This window comes from Oncorhynchus keta, chromosome 6 (genome assembly GCF_023373465.1).
Source record: "Oncorhynchus keta strain PuntledgeMale-10-30-2019 chromosome 6, Oket_V2, whole genome shotgun sequence".
Taxonomy (NCBI): Eukaryota; Metazoa; Chordata; class Actinopteri; order Salmoniformes; family Salmonidae; genus Oncorhynchus; species Oncorhynchus keta.
In genome coordinates, this window is record NC_068426.1 from 13359591 (window position 1) to 13380013 (window position 20423).

Below are 20423 nucleotides of genomic sequence, written 5' to 3' on the forward strand. Positions count from 1 at the left end.
GCAGAATGTCAGAAAGGGAAAAGTCAGAATTGAACAGTGTCTTCCAATGTATCAGTTAAACCGTGTGAAGGGCTCCACAATGTCTCTGTTAAACCGTGTGAAGGGCTCCACAATGTATCAGTTAAACCATGTGAAGGGCTCCACAATGTCTCTGTTAAACCATGTGAAGGGCTCCACAATGTATCAGTTAAACCATGTGAAGGGCTCCACAATGTATCAGTTAAACCATGTGAAGGGCTCCACAATGTATCAGTTAAACCATGTGAAGGGCTCCACATCTGTTAAACCATGTGAAGGGCTCCACAATGTATCAGTTAAACCATGTGAAGGGCTCCACAAGTTAAACCATGTGAAGGGCTCCACAATGTATCAGTTAAACCATGTGAAGGGCTCCATCAGTTAAACCATGTGAAGGGCTCCACAATGTATCTGTTAAACCATGTGAAGGGCTCCACAATGTATCAGTTAAACCATGTGAAGGGCTCCACAATGTATCAGTTAAACCATGTGAAGGGCTCCACAATGTATCAGTTAAACCATGTGAAGGGCTCCACAATGTATCAGTTAAACCATGTGAAGGGCTCCACATGTGAAGGGCTCCAATGTATCAGTTAAACCATGTGAAGGGCTCCACAATGTATCAGTTAAACCATGTGAAGGGCTCCACAATGTATCAGTTAAACCATGTGAAGGGCTCCAACAGTTAAACCATGTGAAGGGCTCAAGTTAAACCATGTGAAGGGCTCCACAATGTATCAGTTAAACCATGTGAAGGGCTCCACAATGTATCAGTTAAACCATGTGAAGGGCTCCACAATGTATCAGTTAAACCATGTGAAGGGCTCCACAATGTATCTGTTAAACCATGTGAAGGGCTCCACAATGTATCAGTTAAACCATGTGAAGGGCTCCACAATGTATCAGTTAAACCATGTGAAGGGCTCCACAATGTATCAGTTAAACCATGTGAAGGGCTCCACAATGTATCAGTTAAACCATGTGAAGGGCTCCACAATGTCTCTGTTAAACCATGTGAAGGGCTCCACAATGTATCAGTTAAACCATGTGAAGGGCTCCACAATGTATCAGTTAAACCATGTGAAGGGCTCCACAATGTATCAGTTAAACCATGTGAAGGGCTCCACAATGTATCAGTTAAACCATGTGAAGGGCTCCACAATGTATCAGTTAAACCATGTGAAGGGCTCCACAATGTATCAGTTAAACCATGTGAAGGGCTCCACAATGTCTCTGTTAAACCATGTGAAGGGCTCCACAATGTCTCTGTTAAACCATGTGAAGGGCTCCACAATGTCTCTGTTAAACCATGTGAAGGGTGTGAAAGTTAAACCATGTGAAGGGCTCCACAATGTCTCTGTTAAACCATGTGAAGGGCTCCACAATGTCTCTGTTAAACCGTGTGAAGGGCTCCACATGTCTCTGTTAAAATGAAGGGCTCCACAATGTTAAACCATGTGAAGGGCTCCACAATGGGCTGAAGGGCTCCACAATGTCTCTGTTAAACCGTGTGAAGGGCTCCACAATGTATCAGTTAAACCATGTGAAGGGCTCCACAATGTATCAGTTAAACCGTGTGAAGGGCTTAAACCATGTGAAGGGCTCCACAATGTATCTGTTAAACCATGTGAAGGGCTCCACAATGTATCAGTTAAACCATGTGAAGGGCTCCACAATGTCTCTGTTAAACCATGTGAAGGGCTCCACAATGTCTCTGTTAAACCATGTGAAGGGCTCCACAATGTATCTGTTAAACCATGTGAAGGGCTCCACAATGTATCAGTTAAACCATGTGAAGGGCTCCACAATGTCTCTGTTAAACCATGTGAAGGGCTCCACAATGTATCAGTTAAACCATGTGAAGGGCTCCACAATGTCTCTGTTAAACCATGTGAAGGGCTCCACAATGTCTCTGTTAAACCATGTGAAGGGCTCCACAATGTCTCTGTTAAACCATGTGAAGGGCTCCACAATGTCTCTGTTAAACCATGTGAAGGGCTCCACAATGTATCTGTTAAACCATGTGAAGGGCTCCACAATGTATCTGTTAAACCATGTGAAGGGCTCCACAATGTCTCTGTTAAACCATGTGAAGGGCTCCACAATGTATCAGTTAAACCATGTGAAGGGCTCCACAATGTCTCTGTTAAACCATGTGAAGGGCTCCACAATGTATCAGTTAAACCATGTGAAGGGCTCCACAATGTCTCTGTTAAACCATGTGAAGGGCTCCACTGTTAAAATGTGAAGGGCTCCACAATGTCTCTGTTAAACCATGTGAAGGGGGCTGAAGGGCTCCACAATGTCTCTGTTAAACCATGTGAAGGGCTCCACAATGTATCAGTTAAACCATGTGAAGGGCTCCACAATGTCTCTGTTAAACCATGTGAAGGGCTCCACAATGTATCAGTAAACCGTGTGAAGGGCTCCACAATGTCTCTGTTAAACCATGTAAACAATGTATCAGTTAAACTGCAGGGCAATGTGAAGGGCTCCACAATGTCTCTGTTAAACCATGTGAAGGGCTCCACAATGTATCAGTTAAACCATGTGAAGGGCTCCACAATGTCTCTGTTAAACCATGTGAAGGGCTCCACAATGTCTCTGTTAAACCATGTGAAGGGCTCCACAATGTATCAGTTAAACCATGTGAAGGGCTCCACAATGTCTCTGTTAAACCAATGTGTTAAAAGGGCTCCACAATGTGCTCCACAATGTATCAGTTAAACCATGTGAAGGGCTCCACAATGTCTCTGTTAAACCATGTGAAGGGCTCCACAATGTCTCTGTTAAACCATGTGAAGGGCTCCACAATGTCTCAGTTAAACCATGTGAAGGGCTCCACAATGTCTCTGTTAAACCGTGTGAAGGGCTCCACAATGTATCAGTTAAACCGTGTGAAGGGCTCCACAATGTCTCTGTTAAACCATGTGAAGGGCTCCACAATGTATCTGTTAAACCATGTGAAGGGCTCCACAATGTCTCTGTTAAACCGTGTGAAGGGCTCCACAATGTCTCTGTTAAACCATGTGAAGGGCTCCACAATGTATCAGTTAAACCATGTGAAGGGCTCCACAATGTATCAGTTAAACCATGTGAAGGGCTCCACAATGTATCAGTTAAACCGTGTGAAGGGCTCCACAATGTATCAGTTAAACCATGTGAAGGGCTCCACAATGTCTCTGTTAAACCGTGTGAAGGGCTCCACAATGTCTCTGTTAAACCGTGTGAAGGGCTCCACAATGTATCTGTTAAACCATGTGAAGGGCTCCACAATGTATCAGTTAAACCGTGTGAAGGGCTCCACAATGTATCAGTTAAACCACGTGAAGGGCTCCACAATGTATCAGTTAAACCGTGTGAAGGACTCCACAATGTCTCTGTACCAGTCACTCCCCTCTGTGAGTATATCCAGGAGGGGGTGTATTTGAGATGGGAGTATCTAGAATTGACAATTGATATATGCCATTGGATGAGGTAATGTTTTGGTACTAAGAAGTACCAGGAACGAGATTACAATCTTGGTTTAGGAGACCAAACTGAACAATAATTGATAGCTAATGCTATCTGGCTATGGGATACTCCTCTTTCAAGTAAAAGGCACTTTGTGAAGTTCCTAAGATCTGTGGTTCGTCATTGTGAGTTGAGAGGGGTGGATCTTTGCTATAAAAGATCTCAGTTGCCATTTTGTAAGCACTCTCAGAGATTTCATTCATAGACACTGAATTGATCTGAGAGTCACAGGGCCATGGTGAAGCTCATTTAATTAAAATATTATGTTTATGTATAACTCTGACTGGTGTGTGGTTTGTAACTCTCCTTATTTAGCAATACAGGAAATTAACACGCCACGGGGATGGGATGTGAATCTTCACTCCGTGACCGCTCCTGACGACCTCGGTAAATCGCCGCACGAGGGATCCCTCAAACTTGGGATCTCAGGGAAACCCCACTTTTGGAACGAAGCAGACGAAGCAGACGAACCTTTGATCTGAGAGGCAGCGAGCCGAGTGGATACCACATCTCAAACTGAGTTTTTTTTAAAAAGAAAGACGTGAGCGAACCACACACACTTGAAGTCGAGTTTTTAAATATGCCTCTTATACTCTGAGTGTGTATTTCTTTTGTGAAGGGGGCACCTTGGAGGCGTAAACAGGGCCGAGTCAGAGGTGAGTAATCTGAGAGTTTGCGGACTCAAAGAATACTCTGCTCTTGGTCGGTTGCGGGCAACTTAGAGCCGTCCCGGCACTGAATTGTTCACAGTGGGGATTGGTGTGGTCTGTGGGGGTGAGGGGCCAGGGTGACTGTGTGTTCTGTGTGAAACACGGTACTTGGTGAAGCCCTATTGGAAGAAGGACCTCATTCTGGAGGTGTCTGTGTGACTGTCTAAGTGACTCTCAGAGGTGGTGAATTCCAATCATTTTAAATGTGCAAGCTAGGTATGCCCTGGGTTACTCTGTGTGAGTATTTTGTTATGGGATCACTAGGTAATATTTGTAGGAGCGTTCTGTGTGAGTGGGGTAGGTTGACTCTGTGTGGGTAACCTTTTAATTATGTTCTGATGTTCTGTGTGAACATCTGACCATTTCTGTGTGAACATCTGACCAATCCTGTGTGGGTGATCCTTGAAGTTCTGTGTGAGTACCTAAGATTTTCTTAGGATTCTGTGAATATTTGAAAATATGATCAATTGGATGTGTGTGTATAATCAATTACTAGAGATTTGATAAAGTAATGCTGAGAATATAACTAGATCAAATTTAAATCACCCATTCATAGGTTTTGAGTTGGTATCTTTAATGGATAATTTGATAAAAATGAGATTCTTAAGCACTATTAAACTAGTCTACAAAATCTGGGAAATTGAGCTCTAGAAACTGATTAGAGTGTGTCCACTTTTGGTTATTTTACCCTAACGATGGAACTATAAAACGCTTATTGGATTATCTCCGTCTGGGTACAACATTTGAAATAAAACTGCCCTTAAGGTCTGAAAATGTTTTATTTTTTCTTCCCAGTATGAGAGGAGTTGCGGGATTTATTGAATAAACTGTTTTCCATAAAGTTAGAGAGAAGTAAGAGGGAATCTCAACGTAATTTATAATGTCGTACAAAGCCTATGGTTTTCCATCAAACTAATTATCATTGCGTGATTAATGTGATCTAGTAAAGTAATTGAAATACGTTGCATGAGTAAACATAATCTAATTTTATTAAAAGGCGCAAGATCTGTTTCCTAGTCTATAAATGTTGATTTTAATCTTTGATTGCTAATCTATTCATTTGGCATGTGAGAATCATAGCCGAAGTAACGCTTGGACCTTTAAACGAGGGCTATTTTTCTGGGAATTGTCTCGATAGTGACGTGTCTTGATTTTACAAATACAGACAATTGTAAAGTGGGTTTATTTGGGGAGAGTCTTAGTCATTCACATAGCATTGGTGGTTCAGTGGTTATTAAAGAGTCTCTAAGCTCGAGACCCGGGTTCGGTTCCCAGCCAATGCACTTACTAAAATCTGAGTTTTTGATTGTAATTAAACTATTTGTATGTTTTGCCTGGAAAGATACGCTCGCTAGTGTTTGTATAAGATATAAACTGAACGTTTTAATAGCTTGTTTGGTTCAAATTGAAAGAAGGGATAAATGTAACTTTTTAATAGATTGTTTATGTTAAATTGATAGACTCATTCATTCAAAATAATAGCGAAGAGAATTTTGATACAAGACGATGTGTGTTCACTAAATAACCTGCTGGAATAATGTATTGAGAATTGAGTCGTATGACTGTATCAATAGAGGAGACAGTTACCTAAAGAAATTCTAAATAGTAGCGGAGAGATAATGGCGATAGAGTGGTGGCCACCGAAATGTTTTTCATTCTTATGGATCGACTGACATATGTTCTAAATTTGGCGCTGTGCGTGTTATTTTTATAGTCTTGGACATTTCATAAGTGGGAAGAGGAAAGAGAAGAGAAAGTTGTAAAGTTTGGTTTTAATCTTACGATAGAGGTAAGGAAAAACGTTGAAATGAGAGGGGTTATATTTTTTCCCACTGGAAAAAAAATACGATATGTTAAGCTGAAAGTGATTCAGATGTGAGTAAGAAAACATTGTGATAATGTATTCTGATGGTTATTGATTCTTGGTTTGATTGTTTAGTTAACACCAGCGAATTTGAGCAGGAAAGTTCATGTAGTCTAACATTATAATCTGTTTCCATTACGTGGAACAATGTCAGATCATTAAAGTTGATTGCAGTTTGAGTATTTTTTATTTTCACAGGGACAGTGCATCATTAATCACAGTTGTGTGTCTCATGGCAGGGTATTCCAGACATGGGAAACTCTCACACTGAAAGCAGATTGACTAAAGGTACTTTTCTTTAAAGGAACTATACAGTCATTTCTCATGGCGGATCTTGTGGATCTGTTGCAATAAGGTTTGGGTTTTCTGTTCAATAAAAGTACTGAGTAGAGGGGGAAGCCTGGCCATTTAGAATCTTGAATACAAGATAGGCGTCAGTGTATTGCATAAGATTTTTTCCAACTCAGGAGCTTCTGCTTTCTATAGCTATTGGGTTTCCTAACAAGTACTTGGAGAGCCTGTTTGCAGAAGACTGAATGGGTATTAATGTTGAAGAGCAAGCTTGTGCCAAACTAGTGAGGTAGTATGTTAAGTGGGGGAGTATCATAGATTTTAATTATAGTTTTGTTACCTCTACAGTCAAAACAATTGCATATGTTTTGGGAAATTAGCTCGGTTGAATTTGGTTATTTGAGTTCCTTTTTGATTTGCTTTTTAAAAGAGAGGTTGGAATCAAGTATGATGCCTTGATACTTAACATCAGATCCCACCGGGAGCTTTTCCCCTGATACATAGACATCTGTCTCAGGTGCATCAGTTGTTTTCTTTGTGAGAAACATGCAGACTGTGTTTTTTTATTGAGATGCAAACATGAGCCTCTGAGTAAGTTTGTCATCTGAACCATTATAGTAGTGAGTTCTTGTGAAGCTTGTTGTTTGTTCTTTGCATGCATTTATCACTGTATCATCTGCATACATTGGAACTTCAGACCCTGTAAAGACAGAAGGAAGATCATTAATGTACGAGCGGAACAGTATTGACCTTTGGGGAATTAAAACATTGTGGATATGAGTGGAAAAAAAGTTAGTTTTGATTTTTACGCCAACTTTTGAAAGATTTTAGATTTGTTAAAAAATCTGGATAGTTTTTACTAAATTTAGATCAACAGGTTGAAATTATTAGATTGCTGATTAAAGGGGTTATGGGTTTGTTTATTTGTTTACTGTTTATTGTTTATTTAGGTGTTGATTTGACTTAATTAAACATTGTATTATCTGATGTGTTTGAGTAGGATTCTTTGTTCCGGGACGGATGGAAGTTATCTAAAGTATGTACGTTTTTGTGTGTTTTTACATTAAGGTTTGCAAACACACAAAACATTTGTTGCGACTATTTGTTGGTGTTTTTAAAATACTAGCTTTGATTTGTTTAAAAAATAAATAATGAGTGAGTGGTTAATTTGTTTTAGTCCAAAGTGTCTTAAAGGGGCACACACGCACATGTAATGAGTTTTTATTTTCTGAGTTTTAATTAAACACGTGAATTCTTTTGATAAAGGAATGTTCTGGGAATCTGGGATACAAAATGTAGGAAATGTTTGACTATTTTTGTAATTTGTCTAATATAGTAGAAAACACTTATTTGAGAATTAATTTATAGACACTGAATTGATCTGAGAGTCACAGGGCTATGGTGAAGCTCATTTAATTAATAGATGAAGTTTATGTATAACTCTGACTGGTGTGTGGTTTGTAACTCTCCTTATTTAGTAATACAGGAAATGTCCACGACAGCAGTGAATATGAAGATAAGTCATCCACACACACCAGGGTCAGAGCCTTCTATGAGATGGATATGAGCACTGCCTCTGCCAACCAGCTGTACATTGAAGGTCCCAGCTAGGTCGTTATTGAATTATGGTAACATTTGAGCATGACATTTGGAAAGGAATTACTACATTTTTCTAGATTCTGATTTATTTCCATGTATTTGGGTACATCTTTCCATTCTAAATCAACTAATAATGGTCGATTAAATGACTTAATCATATTTATTATTTGTTTTTACCATTATGATAACATTGTACCACCAGTAGGAGGATTAACACCAATGATGATAACACCACTGATGGTAGCACCACTGATGGTAGTACCACTGATGGTAACACCACTGATGGTAGCACCACTGATGGCAGCACCACTGATGGCAACACCACTGATGGCAGCACCACTGATGGTAACACCACTGATGGCAGCACCACTGATGGCAGCACCACTGATGGTAACACCACTGATGGTAACACCACTGTTGGTAACACCACTGATGGTAACACCACTGATGGTAACACCACTGATGGTAACACCACTGATGGTAGTACCACTGATGGTAACACCACTGATGGTAACACCACTGAAGGTAGTACCACTGATGGTAACACCACTGATGGTAACACCACTGATGGTAACACCACTGATGATAACACCACTGATGGTAGCACCACTGATGGTAGTACCACTGATGGTAACACCACTGATGGTAGCACCACTGATGGCAGCACCACTGATGGTAACACCACTGATGGTAACACCACTGATGGTAACACCACTGATGGCAACACCACTGATGGCAACACCACTGATGGTAACACCACTGATGGTAACACCACTGATGGTAACACCACTGATGGTAACACCACTGATGGTAACACCACTGATGGCAGCACCACTGATGGTAGTACCACTGATGGTAGTACCACTGATGGTAACACCACTGATGGTAGTACCACTGATGGTAACACCACTGATGGTAGTACCACTGATGGTAGTACCACTGATGATAACACCACTGATGGTAACACCACTGATGGTAGTACCACTGATGGTAACACCACTGATGGTAGTACCACTGATGGTAGTACCACTGATGGTAACACCACTGATGGTAGTACCACTGATGGTAACACCACTGATGGTAGTACCACTGATGGTAGTACCACTGATGATAACACCACTGATGGTAACACCACTGATGGTAGTACCACTGATGGTAACACCACTGATGGTAGTACCACTGATGGTAGTACCACTGATGGTAACACCACTGATGGTAGTACCACTGATGGTAACACCACTGATGGTAGTACCACTGATGGTAACACCACTGATGGTAACACCACTGATGGTAGTACCACTGATGGTAACACCACTGATGGTAGTACCACTGATGGTAGTACCACTGATGGTAACACCACTGATGGTAGTACCACTGATGGTAACACCACTGATGGTAGTACCACTGATGGTAACACCACTGATGGTAGTACCACTGATGGTAACACCACTGATGGTAGTACCACTGATGGTAGCACCACTGATGGTAACACCACTGATGGTAGTACCACTGATGGCTAAACCACTGATGGCAGCACCACTGATGGCTAAACCACTGATGGTAACACCACTGATGGTAGCACCACTGATGGCACCACTGATGGTAGCACCACTGATGGTAGTACCACTGATGGTAGTACCACTGATGGTAACACCACTGATGGTAGTACCACTGATGGTAACACCACTGATGGTAACACCACTGATGGTAACACCACTGATGGATGGCAACACCACTGATGGCAGCACCACTGGCAGCACCACTGATGGCAACACCACTGATGGCAACACCACTGATGGCAGCACCACTGATGGCAGCACCACTGATGGCAACACTACTGATGGCAGCACCACTGATGGTAACACCACTGATGGCAGCACCACTGATGGCAACACCACTGATGGCAACACCACTGATGGCAGCACCACTGATGGCAGCACCACTGATGGCAGCACCACTGATGGCAACACCACTGATGGCAACACCACTGATGGCAGCACCACTGATGGCAGCACCACTGATGGTAACACCACTGATGGCAGCACCACTGATGGCAGCACCACTGATGGCAGCACCACTGATGGCAGCACCACTGTTGGTAACACCACTGATGGCAACACCACTGAGGGTAGCACCACTGATGGCAACACCACTGTTGGTAACACCACTGATGGTAACACCACTGATGGTAGTACCACTGATGGCAACACCACTGATGGTAACACCACTGATGGTACACCACTGATGGCAACACCACTGATGGTAACACCACTGATGGCAGCACCACTGATGGCAGCACCACTGATGGTAACACCACTGATGGTAACACCACTGATGGTAACACCACTGATGGTAACACCACTGATGGCAACACCACTGATGGCAACACCACTGATGGTAACACCACTGATGGCAACACCACTGATGGCAGCACCACTGATGGCAACACCACTGATGGCAGCACCACTGATGGTAACACCACTGATGGCAACACCACTGATGGTAACACCACTGATGGCAACACCACTGATGGCAACACCACTGATGGTAACACCACTGATGGCAGCACCACTGATGGTAACACCACTGATGGTAACACCACTGATGGCAGCACCACTGATGGTAACACCACTGATGGCAACACCACTGATGGTAACACCACTGATGGCAGCACCACTGATGGCAACACCACTGATGGCAGCACCACTGATGGCAACACCACTGATGGTAGTACCACTGATGGCAACACCACTGATGGTAACACCACTGATGGCAACACCACTGATGGCAACACCACTGATGGCAGCACCACTGATGGCAACACCACTGATGGTAACACCACTGATGGCAACACCACTGATGGCAACACCACTGATGGCAGCACCACTGATGGCAACACCACTGATGGTAACACCACTGATGGCAACACCACTGATGGTAACACCACTGATGGCAACACCACTGATGGCAACACCACTGATGGCAGCACCACTGATGGCAACACCACTGATGGCAACACCACTGATGGTAACACCACTGATGGCAACACCACTGATGGTAACACCACTGATGGCAACACCACTGATGGCAACACCACTGATGGCAACACCACTGATGGCAACACCACTGATGGCAACACCACTGATGGCAACACCACTGATGGCAGCACCACTGATGGCAACACCACTGATGGTAACACCACTGATGGCAACACCACTGATGGCAACACCACTGATGGCAGCACCACTGATGGCAACACCACTGATGGCAGCACCACTGATGGCAACACCACTGATGGCAACACCACTGATGGCAGCACCACTGATGGCAGCACCACTGATGGCAACACCACTGATGGTAACACCACTGATGGCAGCACCACTGATGGCAGCACCACTGATGGCAGCACCACTGATGGCACCACTGATGGTAACACCACTGATGGCAACACCACTGATGGCAGCACCACTGATGGCAGTACCACTGATGGCAACACCACTGATGGCAGCACCACTGATGGCAGCACCACTGATGGCTGATGGTAACACCACTGATGGCAACACCACTGATGGCAACACCACTGATGGCAGCACCACTGATGGCAACACCACTGATGGCAACACCACTGATGGTAACACCACTGATGGTAACACCACTGATGGTAACACCACTGATGGTAACCACACCACTGATGGCAACACCACTGATGGTAACACCACTGTGATGGTAACACCACTGATGGTAACACCACTGATGGTAACACCACTGATGGTAACACCACTGATGGCAACACCACTGATGGCAACACCACTGATGGCAGCACCACTGATGGCAACACCACTGATGGCAACACCACTGATGGCAACACCACTGATGGTAACACCACTGATGGTAACACCACTGATGGTAACACCACTGATGGTAACACCACTGATGGTAACACCACTGATGGTAACACCACTGATGGCAACACCACTGATGGTAACACCACTGATGGTAACACCACTGATGGTAACACCACTGATGGCAACACCACTGATGGTAACACCACTGATGGTAACACCACTGATGGTAACACCACTGATGGCAACACCACTGATGGTAACACCACTGATGGTAACACCACTGATGGTAACACCACTGATGGTAACACCACTGATGGTAACACCACTGATGGCAGCACCACTGATGGCAGCACCACTGATGGCAGCACCACTGATGGCAGCACCACTGATGGCAACACCACTGATGGTAACACCACTGATGGCACCACAACACCACTGATGGTAACACCACTGATGGCAACACCACTGATGGTAACACCACTGATGGTAACACCACTGATGGCAACACCACTGATGGCAACACCACTGATGGTAACACCACTGATGGTAACACCACTGATGGCAGCACCACTGATGGCAACACCACTGATGGCAGCACCACTGATGGCAACACCACTGATGGTAACACCACTGATGGTAGCACCACTGATGGTAACACCACTGATGGTAACACCACTGATGGCAACACCACTGATGGTAACACCACTGATGGCAACACCACTGATGGTAACACCACTGATGGTAACACCACTGATGGTAACACCACTGATGGTAACACCACTGATGGTAACACCACTGATGGTAACACCACTGATGGTAACACCACTGATGGTAACACCACTGATGGTAACACCACTGATGGCAACACCACTGATGGTAACACCACTGATGGCAGCACCACTGATGGCAGTACCACTGATGGCAGTACCACTGATGGCAACACCACTGATGGCAACACCACTGGATGGCAGCACCACTGATGGCAACACCACTGATGGCAGCACCACTGATGGCAACACCACTGATGGCAACACCACTGATGGCAGCACCACTGATGGTAACACCACTGATGGCAACACCACTGATGGCAGCACCACTGATGGCAGCACCACTGATGGTAACACCACTGATGGCAGCACCACTGATGGCAGCACCACTGATGGCAGCACCACTGATGGCAGCACCACTGTTGGTAACACCACTGATGGCAACACCACTGAGGGTAGCACCACTGATGGCAACACCACTGTTGGTAAACACCACTGATGGTAACACCACTGATGGTAGTACCACTGATGGCAACACCACTGATGGTAACACCACTGATGGTACACCACTGATGGCAACACCACTGATGGTAACACCACTGATGGCAGCACCACTGATGGCAGCACCACTGATGGTAACACCACTGATGGTAACACCACTGATGGTAACACCACTGATGGTAACACCACTGATGGCAACACCACTGATGGCAACACCACTGATGGTAACACCACTGATGGCAACACCACTGATGGCAGCACCACTGATGGCAACACCACTGATGGCAGCACCACTGATGGTAACACCACTGATGGCAACACCACTGATGGTAACACCACTGATGGCAACACCACTGATGGCAACACCACTGATGGTAACACCACTGATGGCAGCACCACTGATGGTAACACCACTGATGGTAACACCACTGATGGCAGCACCACTGATGGTAACACCACTGATGGCAACACCACTGATGGTAACACCACTGATGGCAGCACCACTGATGGCAACACCACTGATGGTAACACCACTGATGGCAACACCACTGATGGCAACACCACTGATGGCAACACCACTGATGGTAACACCACTGATGGCAACACCACTGATGGCAACACCACTGATGGCAACACCACTGAGCACCACTGATGGCAACACCACTGATGGTAACACCACTGATGGCAACACCACTGATGGCACCACTGATGGCAACACCACTGATGGCAGCACCACTGATGGCAACACCACTGATGGTAGTGACCACTGATGGGCAACACCACTGATGGTAACACCACTGATGGCAACACCACTGATGGCAACACCACTGATGGCAGCACCACTGATGGCAACACCACTGATGGTAACACCACTGATGGCAACACCACTGGATGGTAACACCACTGATGGCAACACCACTGATGGCAACACCACTGATGGCAGCACCACTGATGGCAACACCACTGATGGTAACACCACTGATGGCAACACCACTGATGGCAGCACCACTGATGGCAACACCACTGATGGCAGCACCACTGATGGCAACACCACTGATGGTAACACCACTGATGGCAACACCACTGATGGCAACACCACTGATGGCAGCACCACTGATGGCAACACCACTGATGGCAACACCACTGATGGCAACACCACTGATGGCAACACCACTGATGGCAGCACCACTGATGGCAGCACCACTGATGGCAACACCACTGATGGTAACACACCACTGATGGCAGCACCACTGATGGCAGTACCACTGATGGCAGCACCACTGATGGCAACACCACTGATGGCAACACCACTGATGGCAGCACCACTGATGGCAACACCACTGATGGCAACACCACTGATGGCAGCACCACTGATGGCAGCACCACTGATGGCAGCACCACTGATGGCAACACCACTGATGGCAACACCACTGATGGCAGCACCACTGATGGCAACACCACTGATGGTAGCACCACTGATGGTAACACCACTGATGGTAACACCACTGATGGTAACACCACTGATGGTAACACCACTGATGGCAACACCACTGATGGTAACACCACTGATGGTAACACCACTGATGGTAACACCACTGATGGTAACACCACTGATGGTAACACCACTGATGGCAACACCACTGATGGTAACACCACTGATGGCAGCACCACTGATGGCAACACCACTGATGGCAACACCACTGATGGTAACACCACTGATGGTAACACCACTGATGGTGATGGTAACACCACCACTGATGGTAGCACCACTGATGGTAACACCACTGATGGTAACACCACTGATGGCAACACCACTGATGGTAACACCACTGATGGTAACACCACTGATGGTAACACCACTGATGGTAACACCACTGATGGTAACACCACTGATGGGTAACACCACTGATGGCAACACACCACTGATGGTAACACCACTGATGGTAACACCACTGATGGTAACACCACTGATGGTAACACCACTGATGGTAACACCACTGATGGCAGCACCACTGATGGCAACACCACTGATGGCAACACCACTGATGGTAACACCACTGATGGCAACACCACTGATGGCAACACCACTGATGGTAACACCACTGATGGCAACACCACTGATGGTAACACCACTGATGGTAACACCACTGATGGCAACACCACTGATGGCAACACCACTGATGGTAACACCACTGATGGTGAACACCACTGATGGCAGCACCACTGATGGGCAACACCACTGATGGCAGCACCACTGATGGCAACACCACTGATGGTAACACCACTGATGGTAGCACCACTGATGGTAACACCACTGATGGTACACCACTGATGGCAACACCACTGTTGGTAACACCACTGATGGCAACACCACTGATGGTAACACCACTGATGGCAACACACCACTGATGGTAACACCACTGATGGTAACACCACTGATGGTAACACCACTGATGGTAACACCACTGATGGTAACACCACTGATGGTAACACCATGGTAACACCACTGATGGCAACACCACTGATGGTAACACCACTGATGGCAACACCACTGATGGTAACACCACTGATGGTAACACCACTGATGGCAACACCACTGATGGTAACACCACTGATGGCAACACCACTGATGGTAACACCACTGAGGGTAACACCACTGATGGCAACACCACTGATGGTAACACCACTGATTGATGGGTAACACCACTGATGGTAACACCACTGATGGTAACACCACTGATAACACCACTGATGGTAGCAACACCACTGATGGCAGCACCACTGATGGCAGCACCACTGATGGCAACACCACTGATGGCAACACCACTGATGGCAACACCACTGATGGTAACACCACTGATGGCAACACCACTGTTGGTAACACCACTGATGGTAACACCACTGATGGCAACACCACTGATGGCAACACCACTGATGGTAACACCACTGATGGTAACACCACTGATGGCAGCACCACTGATGGTAACACCACTGATGGCAGCACCACTGATGGCAACACCACTGATGGTAACACCACTGATGGTAACACCACTGATGGTAACACCACTGATGGTAACACCACTGATGGTAGTACCACTGATGGCAACACCACTGTTGGTAACACCAATTATAGGTACATTTTCTGAAATGGAGGCCATACATGCTCAAATCTAAGGTCATCAAACCTTAAAGATTGACGAAACGGATATGATTTAAATTGACTAACCCCAAATGACATTCAGGATTAAGACACCAAATTATCAATGGAATCCTGAAATGCATGACATAGACCCAATTTACCACTGCAATTCAAGAATGACCCAGCTGTTTCCCCCAGTTGTTTGTTTATTTTGTTTAGGGGAGTGGACACAAAGGGTAGAAAGAGATTGTATCATCTTCAAATAAGATCCTTGCTAGCTAGTGGCAGTAATGAAATCTATCCTAACAGCGAGTTCAGAGCAGAGTTAGTAGTTGAGGAAAAGACTAGCGATGAGAACAGACAAAATAGCAAACTTAAAAGTAGCGATAATAAGGCTAGCTAGATCAAGAACCATACGATGTATCCATGAGCTGGTTAAAACGAGCCTACTGGTCCCTAGTGTAGGAAGACACCCGGTAGAGTAGGGGAGCTCCTGCTTCCTCCCGGTCCCTCCTGGGCCTTGATATGACACTAGGGCTGACAGACAGACTCACCTGTTCCAGGCTCACACTCCTCCAGATCCTCGTCATCACTGGGACACTCAGCAGACGCCACCAAGATGTCATCCGAGTTCTGAGACTGAGGAGAAGAGGACACAACGTTGGTGGCTTTGTGATCGATACTCCCTTTTACCAGGATCTTTAAAACCCTTAGTTGTCAATGTCAGACACGAATAAAACAATAATACAAAGGTGTTCCAAAAAAATAAACTTGAAATATGAAACTTCATTATTTGAGAATTCTAAAACAGCTAGTCTGGAGTATTTCAGCCATTGCTGTTTCCACCAGATCAGTAGTGTAATAAAAATCCATTATAGGCATGGATTCAATTGCACAGGGTTAGATCCATGATGCAATGATTGTGCGTAAATGTATGCATTCAACAATATCCTGGACTACAGAAGCTATATAAATATCACATAGTTTGACCAGATTACAATAACGCATCATTTGGTCCTCACATGTCAAGGCACAGCCAACTCATGTTAAATCATATCCACACAGGTTGGGTATGAGACATCGCTATTTGATAGCTCTCACATACAGTACATTATTCATTGGCCTGCCCGGAGCGCTTTTCAAAGAATGTAGTTACTACAAGCAACCACTAGGTGTAGCCAAAACCTAAAGCTGTCTGGCATTATGACCTTCAGAAAGATCAATGAAATTCAACCGGGGCTTGAGAAATCTAGTCTATGTAAATCTATGCTAATGATCTCTATTTACATAGACAGGGAAGTAAGCAGTTAGGCCATGATTGACATCAATGTTTCTCCTTCATTATCATATGGACAGGCCTATTACCAACTTATTCAGCTGGAGGAAGGAGCCTTTAGCCCGCCGCACCATATCAATGTATTTACAGACAGACACATGGAATGTGTCCGGAACTAGGCATGCTTGCTGGGCCATTGCTATTACAGAGTACAATCATCCAGCAAATGTGCTTTTAAGACATTTGGGTCCATAGTTAGTGTTTTAAAGGGTTTCAACGCTATGTTTTATTCTCAATAAACCTTCAGTAACTGCGATGAGAACAAATTGGTTTGCCGTTTGAAACGGCAGGACGATTAAAGAGTTGTCTTGTTTGGCACTTGTGTCTTGCTCTCTAATCCACACAGCACCGTTGCGGCATTTTGAGTCTCTATTTAAAATATGCTGTTGTGCTGTTATTAGATCTGCCTGACTGCATTCGTAACGCAATTAGTACCTCCTCCCTGTGTTTGTATATACAACACCGGGAGTTCCATAAGACGTGTTTATTGTTTATGGAGCAATGCATTGGAGGTTTTATTAACTTGGTTTGTTTTGGAAATGTATGACATGACACCATAACTTATGTTCAGCCCGGAGACAAATCACCTTAAAAGGAAAAGCACTACCTGAGAAATAAATACAGCGTTGCATATTCCACCACGGTCGTCTAATGGTACATTGACCGTGTTGTTCTGTAACATGGCACATAGGAGTCCTGCTGTCTTAACCCTACGGAGTACAGGATGGAGGATTCACCCTAACCACAACAGAGGGGAGAGGATTGCCAAGTGATTACACAGGTGTTTGTCTCTCCTATTCAGAGTGTTAGAGAAAAACATGATAAACAGTCATTTCCTGCTTTTAATATATTTTAGACTTGTACTGTTTAATATTTTGATAACCTCTCTTTCCATGTGACTGATGTTGATTTAAATATTCAGATAGCTCATGAACGTAACTTGTGTTTTCATGTGTTGAGAGGGCAAGCGTGGTAGTTAGCCTCATTCTGATGGGAGCCTAATAACAGTCTCTCTGTAAACCCTTTCCTGGTCTCCCTAGGGCTATTTACATTCGGCAAGACTGGATTAAAGCTACTTAAAGGTTCTACGTGGGGTTGAATTTAGGTTCATCAACATTCATGCAAATGACTACCGGATCGCTGGATATGGAAATAGGCAGTTTAGTCGTGACTGGCATAAATTGTTATTGAGCGTGACCTTCCTTCATCTCTTGATGAACAAAGTCGAAGGCTGAGCATATAAGGTTTATTCCAAGGAATGGGGGAACAGAGGATGGTGGTCTCTTGACAATTTACACTGAACGTGGTAAATTCTCAATCTCTGTGGATCTATGTGCCCAGGGGCGGACTAATAATAGTCAGTGTAGAAAAATATTGTAGCTTTATCTGCTAAAATCCCTGTAAATCTAGCTTTTTTGGGGATTTAGAAAAGAAAGAGAAGCATCACATCTCTGAGGGAGTTGACTTCCACAGGGTCTGCTAGTTGTGTAACTGCTGTGCACTGTTACCACGATATTTAAAGGCACAATAAAAACAGACAAATGGTGAATGTGAATGCATTTCCCCATCAGAGAGAGCAGCCCATATTTCACCTTGGAATGATAGTTTAACAAACCAGCAATTGGAAAAACATGTTCAATAGAGAGCTAACTTATGTTCAAAATCATGTCGAGGTCCAGTGCTTTGTCTGTGTTCCCTTATTGAACATCTCTTGGTTTTAATGAGTAATTACTGCCTCTCGTTGGCAGAGGCAAGCAGCATGTTTATGTGGAAAATGTGCAAGGGCATTGAGAGACATGGAGATTGTTCCTGTGAAAGTGTTCTTGAAAGGGTCATTTTTGTACTGCTCTCTGATTTGTCTGCCTGTTGAGCTTTTATGTTGATGGAGCGTCTGTCTCACGCAGCCAACCTCCTGGGAAAGGACACACAGTTTGTCTGTCTATCTGTCTGGTGGAGTATCTTCACAGAACTCTCCCATCTAAATGGTTACTTATGCTGTCGGCCTAATGTACAGTATATCCCTCAAACTAGCTCACCCACAGTCCTGTCAGAATCACCTCTAGCATTAGGAGAAGACCGTACAGTTCCAATGTTAAAGCCAGGATTACTGAATGGTGGACTGTTAACATACTGATAAAATGGCTAGTCTGAGTCATTAGCCATCATTACATCACCTCTTGCACCATTGGTCACTAATAATGTTCAACATGGCCCTAGTACCCTGCCCTGCTCACAAGCTCCCACTCGGCCCTCCCTCTGACCTGGGAGATGCTCTCCCTCATGCTGGGGGAGCGTTGCCTGCGGGTGGTGGTGGTGGCCATGGTGGTGGTGGTCTCCATGATGGTGGTGGACATGTCGGAGACAGCCAGTGGGGTGGTGGAGGTGGTCTCAGTGGTCAGCACTGACAGTGAGTCTCCCACCAGTCTCAGGTTCCCCTCAGCCTGGACACTGGGGTCACTCTCTGCCGCCAGCTTAAGCACCTGCAGGCCGTTATAGTAGAGACCAGAGATCTGGCCCTGGAACGGCCGGCCCTTATCCTGACCCCCGATCTTTATCGCTGCTTGGCTGTTGAAGATCGTCAGCTGTCGTCCTATAGTGTGGTAAAGGAAGAGGAGAAAGAGAGATAGAGAAAGAAAGAGATAGAAGTGGAGAGAGAGAGACAGACACAAACAGGCAGACATCCAATTACATTTAAGCAATAAGGCCCGAGGGGGTGTAGTATATGGCCAATATACCACAGCTAAGGGCTGTTCTTAGGCACGACGCAAAGCGGTGTGCCTGGATAAAGCCCTTAGTCATGGTATATTGGCCATATACTGTACCATAAACCCTGAGGTGCC

At 45.1% G+C, this 20423-nt stretch overlaps 1 protein-coding gene across 22 annotated transcripts in view; it reads right to left on the minus strand.

Annotated features, from left to right (window-relative positions):
* LOC118375284 (neurexin-2-like) overlaps positions 1–20423 on the minus strand; it is a 411303-nt gene that overhangs the window by 4905 nt on the left and 385975 nt on the right. For all 22 annotated transcript variants that reach the window (XR_008139003.1, XM_052520781.1, XM_052520779.1 and 19 more), the window contains 2 exons: positions 19845–20173; positions 16802–16886 (listed from right to left, as the gene is read on the minus strand). Coding sequence is in view for 21 of the 22 variants with exons in the window: in XM_052520781.1 (XP_052376741.1) it covers positions 16802–16886; positions 19845–20173 (414 nt within the window). In the remaining variant the exon portion in view is untranslated. The remainder of the gene's footprint in view (positions 1–16801; positions 16887–19844; positions 20174–20423) is intronic.